The sequence below is a fragment of the Salvia hispanica genome, chromosome 6 (assembly GCF_029641045.1).
Source record: "Salvia hispanica isolate PSC_SH4W2 chromosome 6, Shi_PSC_v1, whole genome shotgun sequence".
Classification (NCBI taxonomy): domain Eukaryota; kingdom Viridiplantae; phylum Streptophyta; class Magnoliopsida; order Lamiales; family Lamiaceae; genus Salvia; species Salvia hispanica.
Window position 1 is genome coordinate 27,365,008 of NC_142697.1, and position 9,722 is coordinate 27,374,729.

A 9,722-nucleotide genomic window follows, 5' to 3' on the forward strand; every position below is an offset into this window, starting at 1 on the left:
CGAATGAAATGAATTTCAACGAGCCGTATTTATAGAGTTTTTTTTTTAAAAAATAAATAAATAAAATTTTAAGTCGGACGTTCGACCGTGACGTCCGACCCACGCCACAATGGCGGACGTCCGCCCGCCCGTCGCGCGGATATCCGAGGATATCCGACGTCCTCACGGGACGTCTGTATCCGAGGCGATGTGTTCCAATGGGACGTCCCGGTCGCCCGTCGCGGAAGTCCGACCGGACGTCCGCCGTTGGAGATGCTCTATACCTATATAATTTTAAACTTGTATGCGCTTATGTGCTACAAAAGGGCGTTGGTCGACATTGTGTATATTTTTAAGAATATAAGAAGAGTGAAAGAAGTTATACTAAAAAAAATACTCTTAACCATGAAGCCCAATTTAATTTGTGAAGTTTTCTCCTACCAATAGGGTCAAAATTTAAAGTCATCATATAGACACAGAACATAACTTAATTGACAAGAACAATGAGATCCTTTTAACATGAGCAAGCATTTCTTAACATGGATCGTTTGAAGCTCTCAATCTCAATAGCAAAAAAGAAATAAAGGATCTAATAAGAATTTTTGTTTCACTCTCATAAAAAAATATGCTTAGTTTGATAAGCTCGATAACAGAAACAACAATCTTCTTCAGTTAAATATCTCATAGCAAAATAAGGCAAGTTTACATCATCATAAAAAGTTCAAAGAATCCAATACCATGATAGCAGAACTCAAGTGTATATATTAACATAGACGAACATCATGTTCATAGGTGAAGAATAAAACTTTCGAGTTCAACTCAAGCCGAAATACCAGAAAATGCAAGACGAACACCGGGTTCATATGTGAAGAATAAAACTTCTAGAGTTCAACTCAAGCTGAAATACCAGAAACTGCAAGACGGCGAACCCTTTGATCAGACAGATAATAACATCGACGTTAAATAACAGGTGAAACTTAGTTCGATAAATCAAGCAGCAGCTGCAAAACAATATTTTGCTATTCAATTTTCTTTTTCTTTTTTTGAAAACTCCATAACAAACTTCTTGCATGGTTCAGGTAATGACTAATGCACAATAACCTGCATCAAATTATTAAAGTCATTTATTTCTCTACATTGCATTAAAAGACCAAGATTTCATCTTCCCATATCTGTGTTCTCACTTACATCATAAAAGAACAAGGAACTGCCACCCGTCAAGCTGCAGTGTTCTTCCTCAAATTAAGGCAGCATGATCAGGCGTTTTCAAGTACCTTGCACAAAAATAGACGAGTTATCAAACTGTCACGGTTAAATTAGATAGTAGATTAAATTAGTCAATACCTAAAATATCAGAAAATGCAGTAGCCCAAAGTACTCCAGATCAACGACTGGAGAACACAATGGGCCTCGGAAGAAGGCCTGCATCAAAAGCACACCCAACAACTCTTCTACACCCAACAGATGGAAGGACTCTAAAGATTTTTGTTTATATGCTTATTCCAAGGCAACCAACCCATCCAGTTACTTCACTGGTCAAATTTCATCTCCGTATATCTGCATTTTAATGCATATCAGGTTAGAAGCGAGAACATTAATTGAAAAACTACTGACAGCATTAACATAATAGACCACACTTGCCTGCGAGGATTCTTTTGCCTCTGCCCAAAATCATCGTTTGCAAGCTCTATACAGGGAACAAATAATTAGGTCAGTGAAGGGAAACGCATGGAAATGTACACAGTGTAAGGAACCAAAACTTTGATGAGACTTACCAGGCCTTTGTGAAGGTTTCCAATCGCTACCTACTTTTGTTGCACTGTTATTCTCTTTGCTGCAACCAAAATACAAAGTTTATATGTAGGCTGTGACATACCATGGATTTTTATTTTTTAATTTCATAAAAGCAGAACTGTTTTTAAAAAGCATGCAAATAAGAGAATGTGTGAGGCTGGTGCTTCCGAGAAGGTAATTCATGTAAAAACAAAGTACTAGGATTTTACAGCAATCTTCTCTACCTTGAAGCAGCTGCTGTAGAAGCTGTCTGTCCAGATGGCCGGGCATTATATGAACCATCAACCGTTATATATGGCGGACAATATGTTGCACCTAAGGCTCCAGCAGCACCCAGTGCTCCAGCAGCACCGGCTAAAACAGGAAGCCTGAATTGTATTATAGCTAAGTTAGGGATGAACACCATACAAGCAAAAAATACAACATCTGGTTTCTTAGCCAAGAGGATGTATCCATATAGTCAAAGATATACAAGATATCCCTCTATGTCAACCAAAAATCCAGTTGAGAGTTAGCAGAGAAAATCTACACAGTATTTAGAGGTATTACCAAGTCATTTCAGAACTCCCTAGACCACCAAGTTGTGGTTGACCAACATATCCAGGAAAGGCCATGCCAACGGCAGGAACCCCAATCCCACCCGGGTGCTGACCTCCAAATTGCATGACTGCAAAATTCCACCAAACAGCAGTTATTAAATGAAATTAAAAATAATGTTAATTGGGAAATAATATAGATGGCAATAGTATGGTTACATAGAACAAATCAATGAAGTTTTAGAGAAGTTGGATCACAAACCCATTCCAAACTTAACAAAGAAAACAGAAACCTTGCACGAAATGAATATATTTCATTTCCTGTCTTTTTAAAGACAGGCGTAATACCTGGTAAGAAAGCTGGGAAATTTTGATCACCTGGGCCACTGCCCATACCGCCAGAGGATCCCATAACCTGAGCTCCACCATATAGGAATGAGCCCTTTGCGCTGCCTGGAGCATTCCCTTTTCCTTTAGCGACCAATGCTGACTCAGGCTGATTTAATTCTGAAGCAGATTCCACTTTCCCTGATTCAGAATTATTTACAGCACCAGAAGCTTTAGGTGGAGATAAAGCTTGTGAATTACTGGGCACACGTTGTGTATACTGCTGGGAAGAACCATGCTGAGAAGACGGAGCACGAATTTGACCAGGATTCCTCTGAACATTTTGTGGCTGGTTTGGTGGATGAACCCTGTTGAGTTGGTTATTAGAGACAACCGGTTGGTAAGCCATCTGCGCGAAGGAAGACGACCCTCTTCCTTGGCCCCTCAACTGAGGTTGACCAGGATTGAAAGATGAAGATCCAGGTGTTGGCATTTGCATAGTATTTGAAGACTTCCCAGCCACTGAAGAAGATGAATCACCCATGGAGAGATTGTCCAGACCGATGGAATCCACTATATTTTTTCCTCGCACTGTAACAGTAGATTGTGACATAGTAAAATTTTCACCCACCACAGATTGCTGGCCGTTTCGATTAATTGTGCCAGCTAGGACATCCGTATTAGGGGGTGCAGTGTTGTCTTTTGTGGAAGAACCAGTGGGATAAAATGGAGGAGAAGCAATGTTCAAATTTGAGGCTACTTGTTTTCTGGGAACTACATCAGGTTTTGCATTAGATGCAGGTTCACTATTTCTTCGAGAACTGACATGGAAATGCTTTTCAACTGATTTCCCAGGGCTATAAATAAAAATAAAGTGACAATGAGAACTATAAACAACATCAAAAGAAAAAAAGGGAAGAGGGAAAAAGAGGATTATACTCACTATTTGTTCTGTGTAGCTGGAGCATCATTGTTGTTCTTAAAGGACGGTTGATACCTTCGAGATCCTCGTCCCCTAACACCCTTGGGAGCACTGCCCTGATTATTATTAATCTGTGTGCTGTTATTGGTGTATTCTTTAGGTCTGTTTACTGGTGCAAATCCAGGGTCTGTGGCTCTATTTCTGTTGCGGCCTCTATAGCGTCCCCTAGAACCCCTTCTACCCTGCAATTTAATTCATATAAGGAATGTGCTGCAAAATTTTCATCAGAGGCACAAATAAAACTAGCATATGTTGACGTATTTACCCCTTCATGATGCCTTTCGTGCATAGTCAGCTCCTCAAACTTATCATGCCCCCATTTCCTATCATCTTTAGACTCCCACAATTTTCTTCCTCCAAGGGTTCTCCTACTAACAACCAAAGCCACATTAATAAATTATTACAGTTACGCTGCTATCACTGGCTCGCTGCAAATGTATACTTCACAAGCTTGAAATAAGGTTCAAAAATATAAACGTATACCAGACAAAGCATAGGCACATGAAGAAACGAACTGTAGTAAGCTTATAAAAACATGATTAGGCTTCAACTTCAAGTAATAAAAAGTAACTAAAGAAATGCCAGAACTCTGTTAAAGATCTAATAGATATGAGTTCTTCGATAAGAAATTTGAACTACAAAATATCTCCACTTTCTTACTAGAAGTTTAGAACCATTGTATAATTAAAGTCTTTCAAATTGCGAGTGAAGAGGTAATATTGCAATTAGCAACAATTGTTTGGGAACTTGATGGCACCAATCCTTTTCTTAAATGAGCTCCTATTGGAGGAGCACGTCTTAATCCTAAATAACCTTATAACACCTGTTCAAGAGCAGGTTCAGAAAAGCTAAAAATGAACATACAGAAACAAAAACGAGTGTGTTTCAGGACAAGATTTATAACCACAAGAGTCCAAGACAGCCAACTAAGCAACCTTTCAAGAACATACTAATCCTACCATTATACTTTCTTCTGTACTTTCTACTCATTATAAGAAACTACTCAGACAGTAGAGCAGGAAAAGAACTGTCAGAAAATATTCTTATAAATCCTCTCATGAAAGTGAAAGCATTATTAAAACAAAGTAACAGTTCACAAGTTAGTTATGGAAACACCCAACTACCACTCTACACCAAAACATTTCCTACGAAAAATTACCAAAATGCAAGCAAAAATATCATAGAAAAAGCTCACATTTTAGCATGTCAACATCCTAACACAGTGATATACAACATCAATGAAAAATTCGGTAAAAAATTGCAATACCTATGTCTCCCTCCAGAACTGTCTCGAAATCTGTCATCGTGCATGTAAAATGCTCCCGCAGTTGGCACAGAGAAAGGCTCAATTACCTTCCTCTCTTCCCCATCAGCAGCATTCTTATCTTCATCATCATTTCCTAAATCGTCAATCCCCCCCTGCTTCTCCTCCTCCGTTACCTTCCCCTCAAAGGTTCCTTCTTTCTCACTCTCCCCCCTCTCCACCGCCACCACATCCACACCAATTCTTCTACCACCGCCATCTTCGTACTGAACAACTACCTCCTCCTCCGCATACTCCTCATCCAAATCATAATCTCCCTCTTCCTCGTCCAATTCCTCCTCATACTCCGCCGCCGCACCTTCAGACTCCCCGTCCGACTCCGACTCAATCCTCCGCGGCGGTTTCCCCCCTTGCTCCGCCTCTTCTTCGTCGTCGCTCGCCTCCCTCCGCCGCATCTTCAACGACAACTTCGCCTCCTCCGGATCGCTCTCGTACTCAATCTCCTCCGCCGCCATCGCCAGTAACAGAGAGTTCAACTTTCTTCGATACAGAAAAATGAAACGGCAGTTACTGCAAAACTTAGGGTTTGAAAGTGTTCGGAATTGTGAAAAACCCTGGATTAAACAATCAATTCGGCTATAATTTATAGGGATTTTGAGTTTGAAACGTTGAGGGAGAGTCAAATTGCATCAATCAATGATTGATTTCGAGAGAGAAAAAGAAGCATTGACGGATGAAGTTGAGTTCCTCACTTCAATTTGCAAGCCACCAAATCGAAAGCCTAACCCACATGGAATTATCTTTGGTTCCAGGGTGTTTTTAGTAATTTGCTATTACGGGATCCAGATCCGAACTCAGATACTATAAAATCAAACCATCTTGATTTACTTATCCATTGGGCCTCAAATTTATCATGCCCATACTAAATTTCGAAATTTATATTTTTAATAATATGTATTGTTTTAATTCATCACATCCATCTCAATATTTTCAGTTTATACCAATTTAACAAATATTTCCAGAAACAAAAATAACAACACAATTTATTTTGTAATATAAATAATAGCTAGGTTATCTTACGACATATCACGTCAAGATTCTATAGTCGGAGTAACATTCTGATAATAAAATAATGCGATAAATTTCAAAATTCGATACAAATTTACCAAAACAACACGACTACATCTTATTAGCTAAAGCTTTATCTCCACAAGTTACACAAACAACAAAGTAACATGATACACATTCAAATCCACAGTTGTTATACACTATTTTGCGACAAATGTCACAACGTTTCTTGAGGGTGATGTAATTGTATGCGAGGGGGTGAGGGTGAACAGAATCCAACTCAAATCGACGCCCGAATTTGACATTCCGGTGAAAACCAGATTCAGCCTTAAGACAACGAATGTGGTAAGACTGATCGCATGGTCGGCAGTGATACATGGGTTTCTTGGGATGCAATTCTTCTTCACAAAACTCGCAATAGAAATCAGAGGGATGGTCTGCTGAGGCATCACTTGTGAAGAGCAATGAGTGGTGATCCCACTCCGGCTTTCTTACAACCAGCGGTAGCTGAGCACATTTCAAGTCCAATGCAAATTCACAACCATCTTTGGTGCAAATATATCCAAGTGTTCTTCCAATGGTATTTGCACAACAATAACACTCTTCATATTCTGGTAATGTAGACATGATGAGGTTAGGGTGAGTACGAGAATGAGATGCATGTTTGATAGTCGTTGGTAGAGACGCGCACTTCACATCTATCATCATCCTACACTCTCCACACCTATACATCATTCCATTTGTAGGATTACCACAAAGGTCGCACCAAGGCACTTCCGGATCCTTATCATTTTCTTCAGAACTTACATACAATGCGAACTTATGATTTGTATCATCTGAATCCGAGCACTCAACATATTGAGAGATGGAAGAAGACGAAGACGATAATGTCTTGGGCAACAAGTAGCAAATCATGTGGATAAAATAATGGCATGCATTGCATTGGTAAAACGGAAGAGAAGATATAGGTGTTATGCACACATTGCATATCTTCAACTCTTCATCTTCATCCTCGTCATCCTCTAATGACTTGCACTTGCCCTCATCATTATCTTCTGAAACCAAACTTAAAGGATGTTTGTGATAATTGAATAAATATGAATAACTTGATGTGGTTTGTGGCATCTTTATGGTTGTTGGCATCTCATTCACATTAAGGATATTAATGCCTCTCTCTCTCATTACTAAAGGTGTGATTAACATTCTGTAAATGTCAGCTAATGGGAATTGGATCACATCACTTTCATCTATACTCCTGAAATCAACAAGTGAAATATAAGCAATCAATGGGTAGTAAATTAATTACTAGGAATTACTCCCCCCGTCCCACAAAGATAGTCCCACTTTGACCCGGCACAGGTTTTAAGAAATGTAATGAAAAGTGAGTTGAAAAAGTTGGTGGGATGTGGGTCCTATTTTTAAAGTATTAGTTTTATAATAAAATGTGAGTAGGAATGAGTTAGTGGAATATGAGGTCCACTACCAAAAATGGTAAAAGTGAAATGGGACAATCTTTGTGGGACGGACGAAAATAAAAAAATGGGACAATCTTTGTGGGAAGGAGGGAGTAGTATAGAGCAAGTTGTCTTACAAAATGTCTTGTTTTGTTGTGGATCCAACACATTTGAGATGGACAAAGTATCTGCAATCACCACAGAAATAGAGCCAACATTTCATGTCAAAATCTTTATCACAATAAACACACTTGTATTGGTATCTGCGATGCTTCATTGGGAAACAAAAGGCTAGAGAAAGCGGGTGGTGGTGTTGGTGGCGATCTTGCAAGAGAAGGATAGGCAACAAAGCACAAGTTGCGTGCACCCAATATTCGCACGTGCTGCAGATATATGCCATATCCACATCATTTGTACCGCAACCATCACACATAAACGGAAGTTCATGATTCCTCATCAGAATCAAGGGATGGATGTGACTCGGGTGTTGCAACTCTACTCTCTCCTTCAACAACCCCGAATTTCTACATTCTACATGGATGTCGAAATCACAACTAGGACACCTGTATCCTAACTTTATACCTATTTCGACACCACAAATATTACATTCATGTCTTATAGGCAAATGCCGATAATCAAATAGGTGAAGAGGATGCTCAGGATGAGAGGGATCCGAAAGTAATCGACGAGGTAACTCTCCACATCTTTTATGGAGGATAACGCGAACACTACTTCTACGACTACTATTACATAGAGATTGCTCGCAAGCATACACCGGCTCAGAATTAGTTACAACTTTACCACACACATCACAATCTAAAGCCTCCCCATCATATTGATTATTGAGGAATAAAGGATGTTCATGACAGAAATAATTAATAGCCTTCTCCATAATAAAATTCCTACATAAAATAGATCACAAAAACTAGAGCAAACATGCATATGTGCAAGCCAAATATTGGTAAATTGTGACTTGTGAATTTGTGTGCATCAATGGACCAAGAAATCACAAAAGTTAATAAAGAAAGACAAAATTAACAATAATGTATAGTGGAGAGCTATAGATACATGTTGGGTGGGATAAGAACCACAATATATAGACATGCATGCTCAAAAAGTATATACTAAAACTACAGTAATGGTAGATTGACATGAAAGAAAAGAACTCTAAACATATATATTCTTCGAATAAGATTTTGTGGGTCCTAAATTAACCTTTATTTAGTTTCCCCTTCTTTTAACTTGAATGCGATACCTTTGAAATATGGAAAATTAAATAAACCTCCAATACTTTTCAGTATTTTTAATACTATAAAACTGGTGATTGTTTAATAATTAATAATGTAATCAAACTACTAAATGATGAATATATAGTAGATCTTAGCTCATATATATATATATATATATATAGTATATATATAAAAGAATAATAATTGCATATAATTATAGCATGATGTTTAAATTGTTTAAAAAATGTTTAAATTGTTGCATCAAATCAACATTTAATAATTTTTGAAATTAGACAGATGGAAGATGCACGTATGTGTGCGTAATTCAAATTAATTTGTAACAATCACAAGTTAAAACCACTACATACACATGCATGCGTCTACATTACAAAAGAATTGTCCTTAGATTTATAACAAAGCAACTAATATTATCTTTTTTAAAGTATAAATTAAGTAGATATTTATTCTCACTAAAGTTAGTAGTGGGCCTTCTATAAGTTAACCTTATGAAACACGACGGAAGCCAAGTGTCTTTGATTGAAAAACACTAGTACTTAATTAACACTAATGCATGAGTTTGTTACAATTATGATATTTAAGATGATAGATATCAGCGCTGATTAATTCTTCGTATGACCATTTAATATATTAATTCATGATATCTGAGAATGAACGATGAAATAGCAATATCCATCAAAAAGTAAAAGATTTACTCAAAATTGAGAAAAAGCCTCTTCAATTTATGAAACTACACATGTAATTATTCATGCTTCCTATTTTTTGAGAACCAAAATATGATAATATATATCTCTGATAAAATTATATTTCGAAATCATGATCAAAATGTTGTTATTTTTTCAAAATTAAATATAATCGTACTAGCCTCCAAATAACATTCTAAATCATAATTGGTGGAAGTTGGAAGAATGGAAGAACACTAGTTGACTGGAAGGAAGCAGGCAGCTGTTAGAGTCTATATATTAACCTTTATTTTTTCACCCTTCTTTTAACTTTAACTAGTATCATCACCCGTGCTATGCATGGGACATAAAATTTTCAAATAATGAAGATAAATTCTAAGGTAAGTAG

The 9,722-nt window shown here is 37.6% G+C and overlaps 2 protein-coding genes across 5 annotated transcripts; both read right to left on the reverse strand.

Annotated features, from left to right (window-relative positions):
* Window positions 1-643: 643 nt before the first annotated feature.
* LOC125205648 (protein MLN51 homolog) lies at window positions 644-5,655 on the reverse strand. Of its 4 annotated transcripts, none has more exons than XM_089060343.1 (11): window positions 4,886-5,655; window positions 3,884-3,986; window positions 3,580-3,800; window positions 2,658-3,493; window positions 2,323-2,440; window positions 1,998-2,141; window positions 1,755-1,813; window positions 1,621-1,666; window positions 1,324-1,536; window positions 1,168-1,253; window positions 644-1,080 (listed from the first exon to the last, which is right to left on the reverse strand). In XM_089060343.1, the coding sequence occupies exons 1-9, from the start codon at window positions 5,395-5,397 to the stop codon at window positions 1,509-1,511; spliced, it is 2,067 nt and encodes a 688-aa protein (XP_088916469.1). In that variant the 5' UTR covers window positions 5,398-5,655; the 3' UTR covers window positions 644-1,080; window positions 1,168-1,253; window positions 1,324-1,508. The 4 variants fall into 4 exon arrangements, with proteins under 4 accessions (XP_088916469.1, XP_047960665.2, XP_047960666.2 ...); XM_048104708.2 differs by having other exon boundaries at window positions 644-892; window positions 3,884-3,989; XM_048104709.2 differs by having other exon boundaries at window positions 3,884-3,989.
* Window positions 5,656-6,043: 388 nt separating this feature from the next.
* On the reverse strand, window positions 6,044-8,455 carry LOC125204955 (uncharacterized). Its single transcript, XM_048103728.2, has 2 exons — window positions 7,542-8,455; window positions 6,044-7,205 (listed from the first exon to the last, which is right to left on the reverse strand). The coding sequence occupies exons 1-2, from the start codon at window positions 8,294-8,296 to the stop codon at window positions 6,062-6,064; spliced, it is 1,899 nt and encodes a 632-aa protein (XP_047959685.1). The 5' UTR covers window positions 8,297-8,455; the 3' UTR covers window positions 6,044-6,061.
* Between the last annotated feature and the right edge of the window lie 1,267 nt (window positions 8,456-9,722).

What these genes read in the sequence shown, in the direction of transcription:
- LOC125204955 (XM_048103728.2), bottom strand. Translation starts at nt 8,296, where the DNA reads ATGGAGAAGGCTATTAATTATTTCTGTCATGAACATCCTTTATTCCTC. An exon ending in ACAACAAAACAAGACATTTT is followed by an intron (nt 7,206 to 7,541) that starts GTAAGACAACTT and finishes TGTTGATTTCAG; the next exon opens with GAGTATAGATGAAAGTGATG.
- LOC125205648 (XM_048104708.2), bottom strand. Translation starts at nt 5,397, where the DNA reads ATGGCGGCGGAGGAGATTGAGTACGAGAGCGATCCGGAGGAGGCGAAG. An exon ending in ACGAAAGGCATCATGAAGGG is followed by an intron (nt 3,801 to 3,883) that starts GTAAATACGTCA and finishes ATTAAATTGCAG; the next exon opens with GGTAGAAGGGGTTCTAGGGG. An exon ending in GAAACCTTCACAAAGGCCTG is followed by an intron (nt 1,667 to 1,754) that starts GTAAGTCTCATC and finishes TTCCCTGTATAG; the next exon opens with AGCTTGCAAACGATGATTTT.